At 41.9% G+C, this 25354-nt stretch overlaps 2 protein-coding genes and 1 pseudogene across 3 annotated transcripts; all 3 read right to left on the bottom strand.

Moving 5' to 3' along the window:
* Positions 1–1886: 1886 nt before the first annotated feature.
* On the bottom strand, positions 1887–5147 carry LOC106561411 (transmembrane protein 263). The gene is made up of 3 exons (XM_014125357.3): positions 4855–5147; positions 2922–2989; positions 1887–2319 (listed from the first exon to the last, which is right to left on the bottom strand). Exons 2-3 carry the CDS (start codon positions 2980–2982, stop codon positions 2021–2023), a joined length of 360 nt encoding a protein of 119 aa, XP_013980832.1. The 5' UTR covers positions 2983–2989; positions 4855–5147; the 3' UTR covers positions 1887–2020.
* A 749-nt stretch (positions 5148–5896) lies between these two features.
* LOC106561412 (tubulin alpha chain-like) lies at positions 5897–13893 on the bottom strand (annotated as a pseudogene). Its single transcript, XR_014379117.1, has 5 exons — positions 13517–13893; positions 7767–9436; positions 7166–7388; positions 6858–7006; positions 5897–6777 (listed from the first exon to the last, which is right to left on the bottom strand). The product of XR_014379117.1 is annotated as a tubulin alpha chain-like (transcript).
* A 2311-nt stretch (positions 13894–16204) lies between these two features.
* LOC106561410 (tubulin alpha chain) lies at positions 16205–18383 on the bottom strand. Its single transcript, XM_014125356.3, has 4 exons — positions 18239–18383; positions 17619–17841; positions 17313–17461; positions 16205–17232 (listed from the first exon to the last, which is right to left on the bottom strand). The coding sequence occupies exons 1-4, from the start codon at positions 18239–18241 to the stop codon at positions 16255–16257; spliced, it is 1353 nt and encodes a 450-aa protein (XP_013980831.1). The 5' UTR covers positions 18242–18383; the 3' UTR covers positions 16205–16254.
* Between the last annotated feature and the right edge of the window lie 6971 nt (positions 18384–25354).

The raw sequence follows: 25354 nt of genomic DNA, 5'->3' as shown, positions 1-25354 counted from the left end.
GGTCCTCATGAGAGCCAGTTTCATCATAGCGCTTGATGGTTTTTGCGACTGCACTTGAAGAACTTTCAAAGTTCTTGAAATGTTCCATATTGACTGACCTTCATGTCTTAAAGTAATGGACTGTCGTTTCTCTTTGCTTATTTGAGCTGTTCTTGCCATAATATGGAGTTGGTCTTTTACCAAATAGTGGTATCTTTTGTATACCACCCCTACCTTGTCACAACACAACTGATTGGCTCAAACCTATTAAGGATAGAAATTCCCAAAATGTACTTTTAACAAGGCACATCTGTTAATTGAAATGCATTCCAGATAGCTACCTCATGAGCTGGTTGAGAGAATGCCAATAGTGCAAAGCTGTGGCTACTTATATTTTGTTTTATTTAACACTTTTTTGGTTACTACATGATTCCATGTGTTATTTCATAGTTTTGATGTCTTCACTATTATTCTACAATGTAGAAAATAGTACAAATAAATAAAAACCCTTGAATGAGTAGGTGTGTCCAAACTTTTGACTGGTACTGTATATTGATACTATGAATACATTTTATTTCTAATACCAACAATAGAAAAAGACAACTCCTTAAATTGATTGAAAAATGGATAATGCTAAAGTAGGCTAGTTTGTTTTTTGGCAGTAGAACAACATGTGGACTACGGAATAAGATGATAGATACATAAGTGATAAGTTTCAAAAAAATGAATAAGTTACTTTAGTTCAGGCTTTCTTGTGGGAATAAGGCACCTTGTAAAGTGAAAGAACAAAATATAGCAAGAGAGGAAGGAACAGCAGTGACAGAGCTCCGTGATTCGACGCACCATCAGTGAAAAAAATGAAGAGTCCATACCATCAAAGGGGAAACGGATCCTAAAACTACTCTGTCATTGAAAAACATGAGGTTACATTACTTGCACCAGAGAGCATTTTCTGAAGATGAAAAAGACAAATGAAAATCAACATTTCCACTTTAGAGCATTTCCCTGGTGGAGAAATAAAATCCCTATGAAAAGAAAAAGAAAATCCCCCTCACATCAGAAACGGGGAGTTTGAGATATAAATCGTATACTTTACAGGGGAAGAAGAAAAAACAAAAGAAAACAATATCCACCAGCATAAACATCTAGTCAGGAACATTGACTTCCCTAGCAGTGTTCAGTCTACCATAGCCCTGGCAGGTAGCGTTAAAACCCCAGCGTGCCGCGGTAATTATTGGGGAGCGGCGGGAGAGTGATGAGTGTTGTTGTGGGAAAGAGCACCAAGGCTGAGCGGCTGGGCCCCAGACGCACAGAGTCCGTAATCTCAGAAACAGAATCAATCAGAGAGATGGAGTGCAGCCATCAACTCCCTGCCGTCACCAATGCCTTTCAAAACAAGGCGCTGCCTCGGTGGCTGGAGCAGCCCGGTGCTGGCTTCTTCAATCCAAACCACACCTCAGCTCGGGGGTCAAGGTAGTAACCCACTGTGCAGTCCCAGCACCAAACCCCCCCCCACCATGAGATCCTCTTTATTTACTGTTAGAGGTGTCGGACTAGGCATCGATCACTGATTGTCTGACTGCCAAATACAGCAATGAACATGAACACCGCCTTAAACATTGTGAAAATGTTCTTGGCCTGTTTCTTAATCAGCAGCCAGGAGATGGAACAAATACTAAGCAATAAAATAGGCCTAATATTTTCTTGGCTGGTTTTTATCTACAGAGTAAATACAACATTCACAGTCAGTAATTTCATATTCCAACAGTTTGAGGCACTGGTTACTTTTACAGAGAAAGATGGGTGGGGTGGCCCCTGCACTGCTGACCAGGAAACCCCTTATTTAGTCTCCCCCTCGGTGACCATGCCACATAATGAGAGTGGTCCATAGACACTCGCGGATCAGAGTGTAGGCCTCCACAAAAAGTGCGCACACACACACACACACACAACTTTGAATCCTCTGTAGCCCTCCAGGCCCCTCCACACTGTAGACGACACAGACACGAGACCCAAAACGGCGTCGCCGTCCGCCCCTTCCTCAGTCAGACTTGTCCTTCTTCTTGCATCCTCCAATAGGAACTTTATTGGCCACCGCTGAGCCTACTGCAGACACGCCTCCAGCTACAGCACACACCCCTCCTTTCACCAACCCCACCCCAATGCCAGGAACAGCAGCCACTGAGGTGACGGCGGTCTTGGTCAGGTTGAAGCTCTTCCCTCCTATCCAGGCCACCCCACCCACAGTGGCTCCTACAGCACCTTTAGTGACACTGAAGAGTCCTCCAGTCACTCTGGAGAACATGCCTAGCTGGGGCGCGGGGTGATCCTTGTTGCCGTCTGATGAGACACAATAGGGTGTTAGTGTTGAGAGAAGTTAAGCAGAGGAACAGAGCAACTTCCCCAGTTTATGGAAAAAGATCTCTGTTCCACATTGTACAGACAGTGCCACAATAGAATGATGAATAGGCTCCGACATGGAAGTTTGTGTCATTGAACCATGTCTTCTGCTTAGAATGGTCTATTGTGACCACATGATAGAGTAATAGCTCCACTAGAAAGATAAAGCTAAATATAGTTACGATGGCCCTCAATAGCCCTCATTGCTTCTAATGACAAAGGAATCAGTGTGTGGTGGGCTAGACAGAAACTGTAGAGCCACTAACAATGCAGAAGATGGAACAGTAATGCCACCTATTGGTACAAATAAAAATGCCTCAGACATATTAAGATTCACTCAGACATTGAATTTGTGAGGACATTTAAAAAAGTTCAGGTTTACCATAGTTAGGCCTATTAATACGATCTTCAGTGATAGGATGGCATTCAAGTTACTGTTATGTAGCCTCCTACATTACTAAGTGTCAGTGTACAATACGTGTTATCATTGTCCATTCAATGTTCATCAGCTTGTTATTGGCAACTAAAGAGACTGAACTGACCTGCTGGATGCTCGTCTTTGAGGTATGCTGGGATTTCATCCTGCTGCTCGCTTTGACTCATATTCCCTCTAAACAGGAGAGAAAACAGGTCAAGTCAACCAATTCATCATCACTTAAGTAGACTATATCATGACTTCTTCCCAAATGTGGCACCATAGTCTCTGAAAACCATAGAGCAAACATTTTGCCTCTGGCAGTTGGGCGTTTGGTTAGGCAAGTTCTTGAAAAACAAGGTGGGGAAGGATTGCCTTTGGACTAACCATTCCTCTGTCTGACTTTAAGCCAGGGTGTGCTGCCTGCTTCTAACAACGCCAAACAAGGCAGACCTGTTTACTGTTGAAGCACAGAGAATAAGCAGACAGAGAGCCTGATTGAGAGAGCCAGTGGGGGGGGGAATGACTGGGCTCTCAGCTATGTTCAACTCAACAAGATGAAAATCAAGAAATTTACAGAACATGGAATTCATTTATTTTACTCAATCGGTAGCTTTTTATTTGTTGTTCTTATCTGACAGAGCGCACCACCTACAAAGTAGGATCACAAAGACATTTCAAGACCAGAGCGTCAAGTTAACGGCACCAAACAAAAGATATGCACATGATAGTAATACAAAGACATGATAAAGCCTAATTCTTAGAAGGGTAGCCTTGAACAGAGTCAACATAAGTCATATGCTTGCTGAGGACCTTTGAACATGATCTTATGGGCCTAATTAGTGTTGTAGAAACATGTGCTGTTCAACAGCTCTACGTGCATGTAGCCTGTAGGGCATTCCTATGTGGCAGTTACAGTGGCATCAAACTGTACTTCAAACTACAGTAAACTAGCCTTGTCTATAAGCAAACTTTGCTCTTCACGTGCCCCCCACAGTTCAACATAGCACACTCACAGATACACCATTGTGTAAAAGCTTAATTATCCTATTTATTTTAGGCATAGCACTAGTCTGGAAATTAGAAATGGACCAAAAAATATCTAGGTGCTGGCTAGAGTACCTTCATTTCACAGTAAAAGGGTTAGAGGTCCAGTTGTACTATAAGTAAGCAACAATTGAAGACCGTTTATAACGGTTAGGCATAGAGCCAAGCTGGTATGAATATAGATTCAGTAGACAGAATTTCTGGTTACATAACTCAGATATGTGGAGATGGAGACAATTTAATAAATTAAATATATTCACGCTTACATTTAAGTACTAGCTACTTCAAAATCGTTTTGTGAGCATAATGAACACCCAAAAGAGGTTCAATCTATTTAGCTGGGTATGGTCACTGACGTGGCAGCAGGCTGCCAATGTCATTCGGCTAACTCCAAAATTATTTACAGTGGATAGATGAGGACATATACACTTGTTACAGTACTTAATTAATGTCCCATTTGAAGAATATCAGATTACTGAGCTAGCTGGGTACTATTATCTGATGAATACAAATACATAGTAATACAAGCAAGCCATGGCCCAACCAAACTGTGTTCCAACTGAGTTTGACAAGCTAGCTAGGCTAGTTAGCGTGCTCAATAGCATGGTTAGCTAGCGTTAGTTAATTAGCTTTACGATTTATCAAAATAGCTATCCTCTCATTCAATTAGCGAGCTCAATTTGAAACAAAACGTTCTACTTGAAACAGTTGTCTGATATATATATATAATGGTTTCAAATTAGCTAGTTAGTGGGGCAAAGGCGAAAAGTAACTTTGTTAGCCAACTTTTTACTAGCTAGCTAGCGAAATCACTCATACTGGAAACTGCATGGATAGCTAACGTTAGTTTGCAAATTATCTAGCTACTGTTAGTTAGCTAACTAGTTAACGCTCATTTATTTTCGAGAATGCAAGTGTTGAATGGCTTTTTCTTTTTGTATCTTATAACACGGTGTTTATATAAATCGATTCATACGTCTTAAATTATCGCGCGTTAACAAAAGTACACTTACCTTGTTTTTTCTGTGTCTGTTCTGACGTTGCAGCTATCCTCAACTGTTAGCAACGTTGTTTTTCCCTTAGGAACTAGCTAGCTACAGTAGAGATTGTTAAAGTCGCCAGTAAACGAGGTACTTTGATGCCACAATAAGAAATAAAAGATTCGAACGAAGTAAATGGTACAGTAGAATAGAAGAAAACAATTTGCATAATAGTCCAATATTTAGTGTTTTGGGGAAGCGGGATTACGGGGAAAGTGTTAACATTTAGTATTTCGCTATTATCAGAGTCTGGTAGCAGCAGTTGTGATGTGTGTGTAGGGTGAGTATGTGATACGGTGCAGAGAATCCGAGCAGGTGGTCAGCCCAGTTCACGTGTTCAGCAGTCTGATGGCTTGTAGACAGAAACTGTCTCCGAGCCTGTTGGTATTAGACAGTATGCGCGGATACTGTCTACCCGATATTAACAGGGTGGAACAGCTCAGGGCTGTGGTGGCATAATTTGGCACATTTTCCAACGTAGTAGTATACATGGTTTAGTCTTTGAGAACGGTTAAGTTGCCGATTTAAAAAAGTGTAGCTCTACAATGATAAATGGGAATAATTTAATGCACTTTATGCAAAAGGTGCTAATATTTTCTATTTGCATATTAATCACTCAACCACTCGATGACACTGCGGAGATAACACTATCATGGTCAAACTTGTCAATGTAAGGCATACTATGTGCAGTCACAGACAGGTTGTTGTCCCATTGACAAAGCTTGATTTACACTAATCAGTTATGAAGATACTCCTCCCCATCATAAGTGTGGTGCAAGATGCACTGTTAAAGTCTTAACTACAGTCAAGTAGTCAGAATGCACACAAAATGTTAAGTGCAGATGTACCAACAACGCAGGCCATCTTGTCAAGCGCTAATCTTCCATGACCAAGTCGCATGCCACCCACAAACTTCATAAGCCATTCCAGGACTTCTTCATTCCAGTTATACACAGCCACACCTGCCGACCAAATCAACAGATTTATCAAGTACTACATCAAAAGTAAATGACACATTAAGAATTCAAATGCTTTGCTTTTATTATAATTAGACAAGAGGCTGCTTGGAGAACAAGTATAAATGCTGGTTGGGAGGCAGATTTAGTATTCATCTTCTTCCGCCTCACAACCGTCACCAGAGTCTGCCCCCACCTCATAATCCTTCTCCATAGCAGCCATGTCCTCTCTGGCCTCAGAGAACTCCCACTCCTCCATGCCTTCACCCACATACCAGTGCACAAAGGCCCGCTTGGCATACATCAGGTCAAACTTGTGGTCCAGACAGCTCCAAGCCTCTGCAATAGCTGTGGTGTTACTCAGCATGCACACAGCTCTCTGCACCTTGGCCAGATCACCCCCAGGCACAACAGTAGGCGGCTGGTAGTTGATCCCCACCTTGAACCCTGTCGGACACCAATCCACAAATTGGATGGATTTGCGGGTCTTGATGTGGGCGATGGCTGCGTTGACGTCTTTGGGCACCACGGTACAGCAAGCAGCAGGCCATGTACTTGCCATGTCTGGGATCGCACTTCATCTGGTTAGCCGGTTCAAAGCAGGCATTTGTGATCTCAGGAACAGAGAGTTGCTCGTGATAGGCCCTTTCTGCTGAGATGATGGGAGCATAAGTGACAAGGGGGAAGTGGATACGGGGGTAAGGAACCAGGTTGGTCTGGAACTCTGTCAGATCCACATTGAGTGCACCATCAAAGCTGAGCAAACCATCACAACTGCCGTGGACACCTGGGGTGCAGGGTAGACTGAGAACTCCAGTTTGGACTTCTTCCTGTAATCTACAGACAGGCGCTCCATTAAGAGCGAACCAAAGCCAGAGCCAGTCCCACCTCCAAAACTATGAAATATAAGGAATCCTTGTAGTCCAATGCACTGGTCAGCCTGAGGAGAATGAGCACACATTAACAATTCATCCAAATTTCACCATAGTGGGACTTGCAACTAGAGATCGAACCACTCACCATTTTACGCATTCTGTCCAGTACAGACTCCACAATCTCCTTGACAATGGTGTAATGGCAACGTGCATAGTTATTGGCAGCATCCTCCTTGCCACTGATGAGTTGTTCAGGGTGATACAGTTGACGGTAGTGTCCATTCCTTATTTCATCTAGAATACATTAGATTGGTATATGCAGAAAAGACTAGTGTTATATAAAAAGAAACTACGTGCCGTAAAAACAATTTAAGATATTACATGTCAATGTACGCCATGCCATTTCATACCATTGAGGTTGTAGAGCTAGTTATACAACTAGATGTTCCTTACCCATAACTGTAGGCTCCAAATCTATGAAGACAGCCCTGGGAACATATTTCCCACCGCCAGTCTCACTGAAGAAGGTACCAAACGAGGAATCAGCCAGGGAAGCAGTACTGGATTCATGGATTCTCCCATCTGGTTGGAAACCATGCTCCAGGCAATACAGCTCCCAACATGCATTGCCCATCTGGACACCTGCTTGGCCAATGTGTATAGAAATACACTCCCTCTGTCAAGACAAGAGTAATTGAATTTTATGTCCATAGCCTACCATTCAAGATGTGCTATATTGCATGTTGGAGCCCAACTATTTAGGGTCAAAATGCCAGGTAGTGTTGCTCAAAATAAATATACTTTTGACCTGAATACTAGTGCAAACCACAGAAGGTTGGTGCACCTTAATTGGGGAGGGTGGACTCATGTTAATGGCTGTAGCGGAATAGTAGCAAATAAACACGTTGTTTGATGCCATCCCATTTACTCCGTTCCAGCCATTATGAGCCGTCCTCCCTGCAACAGCCTCCACTGGCGCAAACATAACTCAAGAGAAAAGCTCAAAATAGGTATTAGATTCGAAAATACAAAACATGCCAAAACCTCACCTTACCATTGTTCAGCAGCTACAAATGGAATGGAATTTAGGAATGAACGCTTGACCAAACCCTGAAACAGTTTAACAGGTTCTTCATGTAAATCACAAGTGCAAACAATCAAAAATATCTTCATATCAAACTAAGTTTTAGCTAAAACATATTTGTCAAACGCACACCACAACAGCCCACTAACCTTAAACACAAGACAAATAGTCAAATGGGCCAGGCTTATAGACACTTCAGCAATCAATTGTGGGGGTGTGGCTTTCAATTGACATTGATTTAAAGGGCTAATGTCATTTATAGCTACCAAGTTGTACCCAACAATAGGGTGATATCAGGCTATACTTTAGCCCCCTCAAATTCAAATCCGGATCTCCAAGCTGGTTCCACCGCTTTTTATGAGTCCCCTCTAATCATGGACTGACTTAGACCGGGGACACCAGGTGGGTGTAATTAATTATGTTAGAACATAAAACCAGCAGTACCCTGCACCTCCAGGGAAGGAGTTGAATACCCCTGCTATAGTCTGTCTATTTCATGATTCATTAATTTAATTGCCCTTCCGATTTTCTTTGGAGGCCCAAATTCTAGTCCAAAAAATATTTCACCTAATTTTAACATTGTCATAAAGAGCACATGTTCAACTTCATAACACGTTTTCCCATTTCAAGAGATTAAATTACAAAAAACAAATCAAGACGTTAAATGCTACTTTTGAAAAATATATATTTTAAAAGGATAGGTTTTACCATATTTCAACTACAGTTCTGTTCACATCACAGGGTTGACCTTAAACCAGTGGATTTAAAAAAAATAATAATCACAATTCACATTTTCCTCTTGAAGAATGTTCCGAAATTACTTCCAATCAACAAAAAACTAGGGCTTTACAATGCTGAAAGCTTTTTGAGATTAAGTAGGTTAAAATCTTTCTAGAAGTTGGAAAAACATGACATGCCAAAATAGGGATCTTCATTGAAAACGCACTTATTTTAATGACGCGTGGTGTAATTATTGTAATCAAAAGGAGAGACTTTTAGATTTCTTCAAAACAATCAAGCTTTATTATTTAATTACTGCAGTAATGGAGCTGGTCGGTAATCACCCCTGGAGGTGATAAAATCAAATCAAATTTATTTGTATAGCTCTTCTTACATCAGCTGTTATCTCAAAGTGCTGTACAGAATAAAACCCCAAACAGCAAGCAATGCAGGTGTAGAAGCACGGTGGATAGGAAAAACTCCCTAGAAAGGCCAAAACCTAGGAAGAAACCTAGAGAGGAACCAGGCTATGAGGGGTGGCCAGTCCTCTTCTGGCTGTGCCGGGTGGAGATTATAACAGCACATGGCCAAGATGTTCAAATGTTCATTAATGACCAGCATGGTCAAATAATAATAATCATAGTAGTTGTCGAGGGTGCAACAAGTCAGTAACACAAGAGTAAGTGTCAGTTGGCTTTTTCATAGCCGATCTTTGAGAGTATCTCTACCGCTCCTGCTGTCTCTAGAGAGTTGAAAACAGCAGGTCTGGGACAGGTAGCACGTCCGGTGAACAGGTCAGGGTTCCATAGCCGCAGGCAGAACAGTTGGAACTGAAGCAGCAGCACGGCCAGGTGGACTGGGGACAGCAAGGAGTCATCAAGCCAGGTAGTCCTGAGGCATGGTCCTAGGGCTCAGGTCCTCTGAGAGAGAGAAAGAAAGAATTAGACAGAGCATATTTAAATTCACACAGGTAACCGGAAAAGACAAGAGAAATACTCCAGATGTGACAGACTGACCCTAGCCCCCCGACACATAAACTACTGCAGCATAAATACTGGAGGCTGAGACAGGAGGGGTCAGGAGACACTGTGGCCCCATCCGATGAAACCCCCGGACAGGGCCAAACAGGTAGGATATAACCCCACCCACTTTGCCAAAGCACAGCCCCCACGCCACTGAAGGGATATCTCCAACCACCAACTTACCATCCCGAGACAAGGCCGAGTATCACCCACAAAGGTTTCCGCCACGGCACAACCCAAGGGGGGGGGGCGCCAACTGAGAACTCAACGAGCTGGTTTGAGCCACAGCCTTTTATAGCAAAGTCCATCCTCCTTCAGTCTACATGACAAACATATGTATGGAATGGGTCTCAAGGTTAAGATTTGTAGACAATATCTGCTGTAAAAACTGTCCTCATTGTGTAGAGACCAGGGTCTGGCCCCCCAACTTCATACTGGAGCTATCTCCCGCTGGTACCCCGGTACAGAAACATTAACTCATGCTCTGGAATGCAGTATCACCCAAAGACATCGTACATCTTCCAGAGGCCCATCCTCAGTAGAACACACACAGATGAGTGTTCTAACAACCCCTTATTCTGTTGCATAAAACAACCATTTGATGCAATAACAGCATTATAACATAATCTTGCAATTCTGCTCTCACATTCCCCCATTTTGAGAGTCCTCTCAACTTAAAAGAAAATTACAAGATTTAAAAACATTAATTCACATGTAGAAAATGCATACATTCTTCATAAACCAAGAAGCATAAAAGCAATAACTCATTGCATGGGTCCCTGCACGTGACCAGCTGCTATAGCACTGGCTCAGCCTCCTCCCAAGAAACTTAGCACTGTCTCCCACTTCAACCTCCAACACATATTCTAACCATTCTACCAATTTGTCTGGGGAGGTCATGATACACAGTCACCTGTACGAACTCATTAAAAAAAAAGAAGATGCATACAGTTTATATGATTCAAGGCTATATTTTCATAGACAGTGAAAAGCAAATATTTAATGCATAATGCAGTGCATGCAACAATGGACTTCAATAAAATAAGCATTTAGTTATCACACTCCAATGGATCAGCATGGTGGAAATAACTATTTCCATCCCAGAAACTAAAATGAGCATATCTTGTTGGACAAATCCAGGTGACTCCTGGTTAATGTAAAATATATTCCGTTGGTGCCTAATGAACATGACCCAAGACAAGCGTCCTGATTCCACTACTTATAAGGCAACTCCTATAGTCTCTATGTGCCATTAACACCATACCTGCTATAGTTCCTGAGTATTATCATTATCATCAAAAACGTAATTTGGTAATGGAAATTAGTCAAATAGATTTACCAATCAATCCATCAGTTTTAAAAATCAGTCAGTTTCCAAATCATAATCAAAACCCAATTAATTATCCAACCCAAATATCCAATGACATTGCTCAGTGATTTAAATTGGTCCTATCACTCAGTCAAAAACCCTCAATTTATCACACATCAACATTGTCAAAATGTACATTTATATTAACATACAGTATAATTATCATATAATTCTAGTATTAACTTTCTTATCATGATTACAATTACAGATCAGTATCCTAATGCATTCTTAATCTAAATTACTATATTTTTATGTAGTGTGTAGACCTCTACAATCAACCTGATACCCCAAAATAAACAATTTTAGACAAGTCTAAATCAATCTTGGGCACAGGTGCCCCCCCCCCCCCCCCGATTCTTCTGGCGTCTTCTTCATTGTCTCTTTCCGATAGCTTTACAGTTCAAAGTGGATGTCCCATGATAATGTCCCAATTTGAATGTCTCACCTGAGCCGCCACCAACTTTACCACCCATTATGTCTTGTCCTTTTGTCAACCAGTATACCAGCAACATAAGAAAAGTTTGAAACAGATTTCTCCCCATGCTCACTCCACGTGGACTCCTGTCACACTCCTGAGAAAAAGACATGAGAGAAAAGCAGTTGATAGTGCCGATTGGATGCTGCATACAGGTTGCTGGCTCAGGATTCAGGTTGCTGGCTCAGGATTCAGGTTGCTGGCTCAGGATTCAGGTCTCTCGGTAGAAGTGGTGCAGACAGTGCCGTATTGAACGCATTTGTCGCTTTTCTTCAGCCAGTTAGAGGGGGTTTTGAGGTACACACACTGTTCGGTCCAATTATCTTTTCCATGCATTTAAACACCGACTAACGTCACCTTTCGTGATAACCTCAAGAGAGGACAGATCAGAACAACAGTTTAGTTCAGTTCATTTTTTATTCAGGAAATTCAGACAAGCATTGACTATATGATAAATTATTACTTATACCATTATTTTTAATACCAATGTCTATAACATGTTAAAGAGAATAAGAACACATTCAATTGAAACTTTTTTCAAATCGGTTTATACTCTTCATCACACTGTCAACTTCATCACAGAGCCAAAGGATCAGGAAGTTAGACATATAACCCATTGTGAGAAATCCCAACAATCCAGCAGACCTAATCTAGTGAGATTTGTATCAAAACAGAACAGAACAAACACAACCAACACAACAATACACTCCTTCACATATCACTCCAGGCGTGTAAACTTCAATCCAAAATGGTCATAGGAAAAGAGACTTAAGACAGCCTACCCTTAGTCAAAGGCAACACCCTCTCCATTTTCACATTGGTCCAAATCACAAATATGGCTAAGAACTATAAACTTCATCATTATTACCAATATTACAAATGACCTTCAAATCAGTATTACAAATGGCCTTTAATATAGTAAAAACCACTTCTTTGAAGGGTTTGTATGACCTCTGTCCAAACTTTCCTGTGTGATTTGATCACACTCACTGGAAAGCCATTTGGATAATGAATTTGACAAATTAAATAAAAAACAGTCAAACATTTCATATCCCAGGTTTCCAGTAAGTTTCCAGTACATGTCTTATCAAAAGAATTCACGTGTTCAATTAAAACTGAAATTGAAAACTTCAGAAAACTCCATGTGTGTGTGTGCCCCTTTAAGATACCTTGGCACGAAGACAAATGGAAAACTCAATAAACCCAAATGAAATAGAACACTTACAATAAAATCAAACATAGTATTTTAAAAACACCAACAAATAGTCATAACACGTGTGTTGTGTGTGGGTGTATTTGCAAACCTTAAGGTAAAAACAAACAAAAATGGCTAGGCCTTATTTAATTTGGTAGTTTACGGCCTCAATCTCACTCACTGCTCTCCTCAAAACAGCACAGCCCGGGAAACATTTCAGAGAGAGACAATGAAACCCCCATTTTCCCAGAAGAAAAAAAATACATTTCGTTAGCATTCACTATACTACACTGATTCAGCAACCGAAAAGTTTTAACCACAAACAAAACCTGATAATAAGTCCACTGTACTCCCTCAAATCATGAATCATTTGTTTTAATGTATCCCAACGTTTATGTTTATTAGCGTTTAATTTAGCATGCGCTTTCCTTGTGCCTTGTTATAAATGCAGATTTTCTTTTCACAAGCGACATATTATAATTATTTTACTACATCACATTAGCTCCGCAATGATACTTTTTTGATGGAAACCCTAGGCTTTGTACGACGTTATAAATTACGTCGAGATTCCATCTTAATTCACTCTAACAAAAAAAGGTTTATTCGATAAATATAGCAACTCCTCTCATACTGCCTTATGGGCCGTGTTACATCGTTCGGGTAAATTAACCAAAAGTGGGCACACTCCAATCAGTTTCTGAGACAAATGCCCAGACTGTAGACAGTTGAATAATACTTAAACCTCATATTTATCAAATTAAAGGGACCAACTCAAAACCTACTTACGTCTACGTATGGGTTGTTTAAATTGAATCTCATTATATTCCCAGTATTACTTTATCAAATCTCCAGTAAATCGATTATACACACATACAATTCATCATATTTTCCTATCTTCACAGAATCCATTTAAAATGTAAGACATTCTTAGGTACTCACATCAACCATTCCATTTGCGTTTTCAAGGACTCTCCACAGCTATGAAGCAGCTCTCCAAACATAATCCCATCGGAACCAAAAACTTTTGTTTCGTGGACAACGACCGGCCCGTCATGGGATTCTCAACGGTTCTCTGACCTCCCAGAAACCACGGCAAGGTCTTGGCTCCCAGAAACTAGACTTGCCGCTAACGTTCCGCTCTCAATACCACCCCGAGATATTCTATGATGGGCAGTTGTAACCGATGTGAAATGGCTAGTTAGTTAGCGGTGGTGCGCGATAATAGCGTTTCAATCAGTGACGTCACTCGCTCTGAGACCTGAAGTGGTTGTTCCCCTTGCGTTGCAAGGGCCGCGACTTTTGTGGCGCGATGGGTAACGATGCTTCGTGGGGTGTCAGTTGTTGATATGTGCAAGGGTCCCTGGTTCGAGCTCAGGTTGGGGCGAAGAGAGGGACGGAACCTACACTGTTACACAGTGATGGACAGAACCCCAAAATAACATGATATCTACATTTATTAACCAAATTTCAATAATCTTATTATGCTAAATGTTTATATCTTATTTACACAGAACTCTCATATCACATTCACACAGTACTGTTCCCAAACACACTTAATCAATATTTTTCATAACCCGCAGAAATATTTTCTTACTTCTATAGGTGGATTTGGTTTATAGCTTTTACATATGTACCTAACTATTTTAAAACATTGCATAATCATTAACTTATCTACTAATTATTATTTATCTCAGCCTGACACAGAGTCTTCATGATCACCCACACAGGATTAATCAAATGCTCACACAGAACATTACTAAATAACCATCCACACAGGATTGGTCAGACCACTCACACAGAATTGGTCAGATGTCCACACAGAACATCATTTACAAAGATTACCCACACAATATTTAAACCCTGTCTATATGAACAGGGAAACCCATACCATTATCAAAATATTGCCTAATTAGTGGTCCCAAAACCAGGTGTTGTATCCACACTGGGATATCGTCTACTGCGATTACTATGGTATAGATTATCTTCCATCTATCCAAATGTGTAAAACTACCTACAGAGTACCCAGGTCTCCTCTCTTTGTAACACTGTCCCAAAAATCCTCTTTCCTCGTATTTTCTAAGTACCAGGAATATCAAGAACATGCACAATTACACCTAAAAATAGTAACCCAGGGCATACCTGTTAACCTCATTTAACAAAACATTTTATCAGTTATATACACGTTAAAATTTGAACGTCGCCAAAGTCAGATGCCTCGCAAGGCGTCACCTGGGCTCTTGTGGTCCTACTGTCAGCCAGTACCACGGATCTATACTTTTGGTAGCCCGCAACTGGCTAATTAACAATCATGTCCAAGGATACCTCACTTAAGAAGACTCAACTCAGTCCTGCTCGTTACCCCAGCTGTGGCCCTCTTAAGACCTCACTCTGAGCCTACCCTCAACAGGGGCTTTTGTTATTTTTAGTTTTTGTCATCTTTTTACTTAAATGTTCACTTAATGTCTAATTAGTACTATTCATTCTGTGCACTCTCAAGTTCAATTACTGTAAGAAACCAGTCTCAACCTTCATCCAATTCTGTTAATGTATCCATTCAGCTGACGCTCCCAGCCAGGTGGGGATCCAATCTGCTCCAAATAGTGGAAAATGGCTTTCCCCAGGTTACATCTCATGCAACTCCCCATGCACTGTTAACATGGATTTCACAGGGAACAATCAGAAAAATGAAGTTTATCAACACATCACTAAAATTGTGACAAATTATTGTAATCAAAAGGAGACTAAGATTTCAAAACAATCAAGCTTTATTACTGCAGGAATGGAACTGGTCAGTAATCACCCCTGGAGGTGACTGAACTCAACAAGCTGGTTTGAGCCACAACATTTTATAGCAAAAGTCCATCTTCCTTCAGTCTACATGACAAACATATGTATGGAATGGGTCACAAGTTAAGATTTGTAGAAAATATATGCTGTAAAAAACTGTCCTCATTGTGTAGAGACCAGGGTCTGGTCTGCCCCCCCCCCCCAAAACAACTCCATACTGGATCCATCTCCCGCTGGTACCCCAGTACAGAAACATTAACTCATGCTCTGGAATGCAATAAGACAAAGAAATTATTCGAGGCCCGTCCTTAGAACACAGATGAGCATTCTAAAAAAAAAACGTTTTTTTGTTGCATAAAACCACCATTTGATGCAATAACAGCATTAACCTTGCAATTTCTCACACCATTGAAATGTTTAGCATAGTTAAGAAAGCATGACTTTGTGATCAAACTTTAATTGTGTGTTTGATAGGAATTTGCTGAGATGTCAGAGGTCAATAAGAGGCACTCTGTGGAATTACAGTTGACACGGAATTTGTCCAGGACTAGTCATTTATAAAGACATACCTTCATAATTATGGTTCAAGGCTTAGTCAGGTAGTCTGATAATACACAAAATGTTAAGTGCAGATGTACCAACAACGCCAGCCATCTTGTCAAGCGCTAATCTTCCAAAACCAAGTCGCATGCCACCCACAAAGTTTATAAGCCATTCCAGGACCTCTTCATTCCAGTTATACACAGCCACACCTGCCGACCAAATCAGATTTATCAAGTAATAAATCAAAAGTAAATGACACATGCAAGAATTCAAATGCTTTGAGTTTTATTACAATTAGACAAGAGGCTGCTTGGAGAACAAGTATAAATGCTGGTTGGGAGGCAGATTTAGTATTCATCTTCTTCCGCCTCACAACCGTCACCAGAGTCTGCCCCCACCTCCTCATAATCCTTCTCCAGAGCAGCCATGTCCTCTCTGGCCTCAGAGAACTCCCCCTCCTCCATGCCTTCACCCACATACCAGTGCACAAAGGCCCGCTTGGCATACATCAGGTCAAACTTGTGGTCCAGACGACTCCAAGCCTCTGCAATAGCTGTGGTGTTACTCAGCATGCACACAGCTCTCTGCACCTTGGCCAGATCACCCCCAGGAACAACAGTAGGCGGCTGGTAGTTGATCCCCACCTTGAACCCTGTCGGACACCAATCCACAAATTGGATGGATTTGCGGGTCTTGATGTGGGCGATGGCTGCGTTGACGTCTTTGGGCACCACGTCACCACGGTACAGCAAGCAGCAGGCCATGTACTTGCCATGTCTGGGATCGCACTTCACCATCTGGTTAGCCGGTTCAAAGCAGGCATTTGTGATCTCAGGAACAGAGAGTTGCTCGTGATAGGCCCTTTCTGCTGAGATGATGGGAGCATAAGTGACCAGGGGGAAGTGGATACGGGGGTAAGGAACCAGGTTGGTCTGGAACTCTGTCAGATCCACATTGAGCGCACCATCAAAGCGCAAAGAGGCAGTAATTGAGGAGACGATCTGGGCAACGAGGCGGTTCAGATTGGTATAAGATGGACGCTCCACACCAAGATTACGCTTGCAGATGTCAAAGATGGCCTCATTGTCCACCATGAAAGAGCAATCCGAGTGCTCCAGAGTGGTATGCGTTGTCAGGATGGAGTTGTAGGGCTCCACAACTGCCGTGGACACCTGGGGCGCAGGGTAGACTGAGAACTCAAGTTTGGACTTCTTCCCGTAATCTACAGACAGGCGCTCCATTAAGAGCGAACCAAAGCCAGAGCCAGTCCCACCTCCAAAACTATGAAATATAAGGAATCCTTGTAGTCCAATGCACTGGTCAGCCTGAGGAGAATGAGCACACATTAACAATTCATCCAAATTTCACCATAGTGGGACTTGCAACTAGAGATCAAACCACTCACCATTTTACGCATTCTGTCCAGTACAGACTCCACAATCTCCTTGCCAATGGTGTAATGGCCACGTGCATAGTTATTGGCAGCATCCTCCTTGCCACTGATGAGTTGTTCAGGGTGATACAGCTGACGGTAGTGTCCATTCCTTATTTCATCTAGAATACATTAGATTGGTATATGCAGAAAAGACTAGTGTTATATAAAAAGAAACTACGTGCTGTAAACAATTCAAGATATTACATGTCAATGTACGCCATGCCATTTCATACCATTGAGGTTGTAGAGCTAGCTATACAACAATATGTTCCTTACCCATAACTGTAGGCTCCAAATCTATGAAGACAGCCCTGGGAACATATTTCCCACCGCCAGTCTCACTGAAGAAGGTACCAAACGAGGAATCAGCCAGGGAAGCAGTACTGGATTCATGGATTCTCCCATCTGGTTGGAAACCATGCTCCAGGCAATACAGCTCCCAACATGCATTGCCCATCTGGACACCTGCTTGGCCAATGTGTATAGAAATACACTCCCTCTGTCAAGACAAGAGTAATTGAATTTTATGTCCATAGCCTACCATTCAAGATGTGCTATATTGCATGTTGGAGCCCAACCATTTAGGGTCAAAATGACAGGTAGTGTTGCTCAAATTAAATATACTTTTGACCTGAATACTAGTGCAAACCACAGGAGGTTGGTGCACCTTAATTGGGGAGGATGGGCTCATGTTAATGGCTGTAGTAGAATGATAGCAAATAGAAAACACATGGTTTCCATGCGTTTGATGCAGTCCCAACCATTATGAGCCGTCCTCCCTGCAACAGCCTCCACTTTCACAAACATAACTCCAGAGAAAAGGTCAATGGGTATTAGATTTGAAAAGACCACCGAATTAGTAAGATGCCAAAGCATTGCAGTAAACTTCAGCTTACCATTGTTCAGCAGCTACAAATGGAATGGAATTTAGGAATGAACACTTGACCAAATCCTGAAACAGTTTAACAGATTCTTCATGTAAATCACAATTGCAAACAATCAAAATATTTTCATAACAGCCATTAAGCTTTAGCTAAACCAGATTTGTCAAAAGCACACCACAACAGCCCACTAACCTTAAACACAAAACAAATTGTCAAATGGGCCAGGCTTATAGATGCTTCAGCAATCAATTGTGGGGGTGTGGCTTTCAAATGACATTGATTTAAAGGGCTAATGTCATTTTTAGCTACCTAGCTGTACCCAACAGTAGGGCGATATCAGGTTATACTATTGCCCCCCCAAAATTCAAATCTGGATCTCCAAGCTAGTATCACTGCTTTTCTTTCATTATTCCCCTCTAATCATGGACTGACTTAGACCTGGGACACCAGGTGGGTGCAATTAATTATCTGGTAGAACATAAAACCAGCAGTACTCCGCACCTCCTGGGTAGGATTTGAATACCCCCTGCTATAGCCTATCTATTTCATGATTCAATAATGGAAGTGCCCTTCTGATTTTCTTTGGAGCCTAGTACTGGACTAAAAGGAACTTTCTATAGAGGGGTCATTCAATGAATAGAGTGCCTTTTGGATAGTGTAATAGCATTCTGTCATGAAGAGCACATATTCACCTTCATGACATACATGTTTTCCCATCTCAAGAGGTTAAATTACAAAGAATTACTCTAAAAGTGACTATAAAGATGTTAAATAGTACATTTGAAAAAAAAAAGGTTAAAGGAATAGTTTTACCATATTAAAACTAGAATTCAGTTCACGTTACAGGGTTGACATTAAAACAGTGGGAAAAATGTAAATAAATGACAATTCACATGTTCCTCTTGAAGAATCTTCAGAAATTACTTTCTCAAGTAACAAAAAAACTAGGGCTTTAAAATGATGCTGAAAGCTTTTTGGGATTAAGTGGGTTAAAATCTTTCTAGAAGTTGGAAAAACATGACAAAATGAGGATCTTCATTGAAAACATCACATTTATTTTAATTAAGACACACTACTATTGGAATTTCTATCATAGTTTAGTTTAGTTAGAGCATAGATGTATGTGATCCAAATGTAAAATGGTGTGTTTTATTTTTTTTAAATCTGATATAATGTCAGAGGGAAATAAAAGGCACTACACAGTTTCTCCACTGAATGTTTTTGTTTTTGTCCAGGTCTATGCTTAATCATTGTCTGGGAAATCCGCTCATAGTCTTCCGTAACAGGCCTGATGGGCAGGAGGTTAGGTAAGTCCATCCAGGAGGTCAGGCCTGCCACCCTGACCTGTCACGCCACTCTGGTAGGCCTCAAAAAGCAGGTGACATGAACAGTGCTCATTAGAAGTTTTGGACCCTTAAATTGTTTTGTTGTAATTATTGACATTTAATGGATGATATTGTAGGGTCTACACTTATTTCCCCACTCTCCCTTCCGTTCTATGACACCAACATTATGTGTACCAATTCTATCTATATACTGAATTCCAGGTTTGAACATGATGGTGATTCTGGGATTTGGATTTTCTGGTGCGATATAGTTTCAGTGGATCTGGATTTACCCTCCTGGTGGCAGCGATGGCTGTGTAGTGGGCAGTTATCCTAAATGGCTTTGAGTCTGTGTATTACAGAGGAAATATCTGGTTTTGTATCACAGAGAAAAGATCAGATTTTGGTTTTACTTGGCTTCGTTTAATTTGTTTCAAAGCTAAAACAACGAAATCTATAGGATTGTAATGTCAACACACAGGCAGGGTCCCTGAATACCATCATACTGCTCCACATCTTTGGGTCCATCGTTGGACTGACGATGTCAAGGGTCTTCAACCAAGAAGGATCCAAGCAACAGCTTGAGAAAGAGAAAATGGTCAGCAAGATGGATGTATTGTCCTTAATAAGTATGTACATAGCCAAATGCTAAGTGCTCCACCAATCACTTGTTTGTTGTATGTATTCTATACAACACTAGAATATTAAAATCTGTCATAAGAAGTAATCAATGTGGCAGTTAAATTGAACATATTAAAGGGATAGTTCACCCATATTAGAAAATTATATGTTGGTTGTATATGGCCAAGGTAAGACAGCAATCCATGCTTTGGTTTTGTGGCCAGGTAGTTGGTTACGTCTTGCCTGTGCTTTCCAGGGAGGTACTGTGTTCCTGTGGAGGTTCTAGCACAGTTTTAAATATGTGCCTGTGGACCATCCTGTTGCCTAGTTACAGTTTGGACTTAAATCAGCTTGAAAATCTATGGCAAGACTTGAAAATGGCTGTCTAGCAATGATCAACAACCAGCTTGATAGAGCTTGAAGAATTTTAAAAAGAATAATGTGCAAATATTGTACAATTCAGATGTGCAAAGCTCTTAGATACATGCCCATAAAGACACAGCTGTAATCGCTGCCAAAGGTGATTTTAGCATGTATTGACTCAGGGGTGTGAATACTAATGTATATAAGATAGTTCTGTATATCATTTCAATACATTAGCAGAAATTTCTAAAAACATGCTTTCACTTATGGGGTATTGTGTGTAGAGAGAAACTCTTGTGTGTAGAATGGATTTCATCCATTTTGAATTCAGGCTGTAACACAACAAAATGTGGAATAAGTCAAAGGGTATGAATACTTTCTGAAGGCACTGTACCCTATTGCAAACAGATTGCAGGCTTGCTATAGGGCATTTCCATGTAAAAGGACCCAACATGTGAAGTTCATAGGAACATGTCAAATCTTGTGCCAAATGAAATCAAAGAGTCAAAAAAAAATATTTAAATGGAGGCATATTCACATTTTTCAACCATTTTCTATCCTAAATATTAGGAAAAATAAAGGCTTTGACTTCTGATCAAACAGATGGAAAGGGGGTCTTAGAAAACATCTACCAGAAAAAGTCTTAAAAGGTATTAGAAATACATCAAAACACAATAATCTTTAAGTAAAGACTCCTACCAGCTAATATCAAAGTTTTCAGCCTCCTTCACTTTTTCCAAATTCTAAAATTGATTAAATCTCTTTTTCATCAATCTACCCACAATGCCCCATAATGACAAAGCGAAAACAGCTTTTTAGACATTTTTGCAAATGCATTACAAATAAAAATTATTACCCTCTCCGAGTTGGGCATCTCCGGCGCGGCCCACGCTTGGATTGCGTCCTACCTGACAGGTCGCTCCTACCAGGTGGCGTGGCGAGAATCTGTCTCCGCACCATGCGCTCTCACCACTGGTGTCCCCCAGGGCTCTGTTCTAGGCCCTCTCCTATTCTCGCTATACACCAAGTCACTTGGCTCTGTCATATCCTCACATGGTCTCTCCTATCATTGCTATGCAGACGACACACAATTAATCTTCTCCTTTCCCCCTTCTGATAACCAGGCGGCGAATCGCATCTCTGCATGTCTGTCAGACATATCAGTGTGGATGACGGATCACCACCTCAAGCTGAACCTCGGCAAGACGGAGCTGCTCTTCCTCCCGGGGAAGGACTGCCCGTTCCATGATCTCGCCATCACGGTTGACAACTCCCTTGTGTCCTCCTCCCAGAGTGCTAAGAACCTTGGCGTGATCCTGGACAACACCCTGTCGTTCTCCACTAACATCAAGGCGGTGACCCGATCCTGTAGGTTCATGCTCTACAACATTCGCAGAGTACGACCCTGCCTCACACAGGAAGCGGCGCAGGTCCTAATCCAGGCACTTGTCATCTCCCGTCTGGATTACTGCAACTCGCTGTTGGCTGGGCTCCCTGCCTGTGCCATTAAACCCCTACAACTCATCCAGAACGCCGCAGCCCGTCTGGTGTTCAACCTTCCCAAGTTCTCTCACGTCACCCCGCTCCTCCGCTCTCTCCACTGGCTTCCAGTTGAAGCTCGCATCCGCTACAAGACCATGGTGATTGCCTACGGAGCTGTGAAGGGAACGGCACCTCCATACCTTCAGGCTCTGATCAGGCCCTACACCCAAACAAGGGCACTGCGTTCATCCACCTCTGGCCTGCTGGCCCCCCTACCTCTGAGGAAGCACAGTTCCCGCTCAGCCCAGTCAAAACTGTTCGCTGCTCTGGCACCCCAATGGTGGAACAAGCTCCCTCACGACGCCAGGACAGAGGAGTCAATCACCACCTTCTGGAGACACCTGAAACCCCACCTCTTTAAGGAATACCTAGGATAGGATAAAGTAATCCTTCTAACCCCCCCCCCCTTAAAAGATTTAGATGCACTATCGTAAAGTGGTTGTTCCACTGGATATCATAAGGTGAATGCACCAATTTGTAAGTCGCTCTGGATAAGAGCGTCTGCTAAATGACTTAAATGTAATGTAAATGTAAAAAAACAGAAATACCTTATTTACATAAGTATTCAGACCCTTTGCTATGATACTTGAAATTGAGCTCAGGTGCATCCTGTTTCCATTGATCATCCTTGAGATGTTTCTACAACTTGATTGAAGTCCACCTGTGGTAAATTCAATTAATTGGTCATGATTTGGAATGGCACACACCTGTCTATATAAGGTCCCACGGTTGACAGTGCATGTCAGAGCAAAAACCAAGCCATGAGGTCGAAGGAATTGTCGGTAGAGCTCAGAGACAGGATTGTGTCAAGGCACAGATCTGGGGAAGGGAACCAAAAAATGTCTGCAGCATTGAAGGTCCCAAGAACACAGTGGTCTCCATCATTCTTAAATGGTAGAAGTTTGAAACCACCAAACCGCTCTCCCTAGAGCTGGCCGCCTGGCAGAAATGAGCAATCAGGGAGAAGGGTCTTGGTCAGGGAGGTGACCAAGAACCTGATGGTCACTCTGACAGAGCTCCAGAGTTCCTCTGTGGAGATGGTTGTCCTTTTGGAAGGTTCTCCCATCTCTGCAGCACTCCACCAATCAGGCCTTTATGGTAGAGTAGCCAGACGGAAGCCACTTCTCAGTAAAAGGCACATGACAGCCCGCTTGGAGTTTGCCAATAGGGACCTAAAGGACTCTCAGACCACGAGAAACAAGATTCTCTGGTCTGATGAAACCAAGATTGAACTCTTTGTCCTGAATGCCAAGCGTCACGTCTGGAGAAAACCTGGCACCATCCCTACGGTGAAGCATGGTGGTGGCAGAATCATGCTGTGGGGATGTTTTTCAGCGGCAGGGACCAGGAGACCAGTCAGGATTGAGGGAAAGATGAACAGATCAAAGTACAGAGTTTTATCCTTGTTGAAAACCTGCTCTAGGGCACTAAGAACCTCAGACTGGGGTGAAGGTTCACCTTCCAACAGAAAAACAACCCTAAGCACACAGCCAAGACAACGCAGCAGTGGCTTTAGGACAAGTCTCTGAGTGGCCCAGCCAGAGCCCGGACTTGAACCCGATCAAACATCTCTGGAGAGAACTGAAAATAGCTGTGCAGCGACACTCCCCATCCAACCTGACAGAGCTTGAGAGGGTCTGCAGAGAAGAATGGGAGAAACTCCCCAAATACAGGTGTGCCAAGCTTGTAGCATCATACCCAAGAAGACTCGAGGCTGTAATCGCTGCCAAAGGTGCTTCAACAAAGTACTGAGTAAAGGGTCTGAATACTTATGTAAATGTCATATTTCAGTTTTTGCTTTGCCATAACGGGGTATTGTGTGTCGATTGAGGAGGGGAAAAATCTATTTAATCCATTTTAGAATAAGGGTGTAACGTAACAAACTGTGGGAAAAGTCAAGGGGTCTGAATACTTTCCGAATGCACTGTTTATTTAGTTTTGGATAAATTATTTGCCTTCTGTAAGTATAAGAAACATTGCCCTGTGCCTTGAAATTTCATTACCAAAATCCCACTTTTCTTTGAGATATTTACAAATTTCTCTCCCTAATTTCTCTTTTCCTTTACTGTAATGAGCATCCTTACCCACTTAGCACCGACCAACACCGGGCGTCTATGGACCTTGAGAAGTAGTTGAAATTTGGTCAGTCCTCCCTGGCCTTGATTTCAACGTCCACAGACGTCATTTTTTGTTATGGTCCGGCGTTTTTTTTCAACGTCCACAGATTTTGATTTTTGGTCCGGTTCAGACCAGCCTTGATTTGGTCAAAACCTAGACATCCATGATTGGTTCAGATTTGGTCCGGACTGGACCAAATCTAAACCAATCGTAGACGTCTAAGTTTTCACAAGTTTAGAGAACAGTACAGTAGAGTACAGTAAAGTTTAAAAAAAAGTTCAGTATTGCTGTATGTACTGTTCTCTTCTGTACTTTACTCTACTGAGCAATTCAGCCCAGTTTCGTTACCATGGAATTGCCCTATACATTCCTTAGCTGGATTACATGTCTGGTAATAATACTTGTGAAACTCAGTATCTGATAATGCCGTTAAAGTTGACAAGACAACAACAACTAACCCTGACATATTGGGTAAATCTTCCAGGTTACACATCCTACAAAAAAAAGTGCACGTAGAGTGCTGGGACCATGAACAAGATCTGAATACAAGTTTTGCCTGGATAGGTAATGGCATGGGCCATGCCGACAGAGATGGGACTGTTTGGGAAGGAGTTCAGCCCCTCTGTGGTTCTTCCTGCTATCCCACCTTGGTTGCTCACTAAGTCAATTATAAACATAGGGTTTCTTGAGAGGGTAAGAGCTGGTGAGGAAGGAGTACAATTACAATTACAATTTAGTCATTTAGCAGACGCTCTTATCCAGAGCGACTTACAGTAGTGAATGCATACATTTCATTTCATGCATTTTTTTTTTTTGGTACTGGCCCCCTGTGGGAATCAAACCCACAACCCTGGCGTTGCACACACCATGCTGGCGTTGCAAACACCATGCTCTACCAACTGAGCCACAGGGAAGGCCAGTAAATATTGTAAGTGAACATTTAAGAACTCAGTACTCTGGTGTCTTGAATATATGTACTGATGGGGGCGGGGAGGTCCTCTGGTGGAGAGAGAAGGGAGAAAGTGTAATCACAAGACTGAGACTGGGACACACAAGGCTCAACAGTATATTGAAATTGGTAGGAAAACATTGACTGGGAAGTGTGATCACTGTCACGAGGAGATGGAGACAGTGGAACATGTGCTATTTCAGTGCCAGC

This window comes from Salmo salar, chromosome 10 (assembly GCF_965601325.2).
Source record: "Salmo salar chromosome 10, fSalSal1, whole genome shotgun sequence".
Classification (NCBI taxonomy): Eukaryota; Metazoa; Chordata; class Actinopteri; order Salmoniformes; family Salmonidae; genus Salmo; species Salmo salar.
This window is presented reverse-complemented; position numbering and strand designations above follow the sequence as displayed.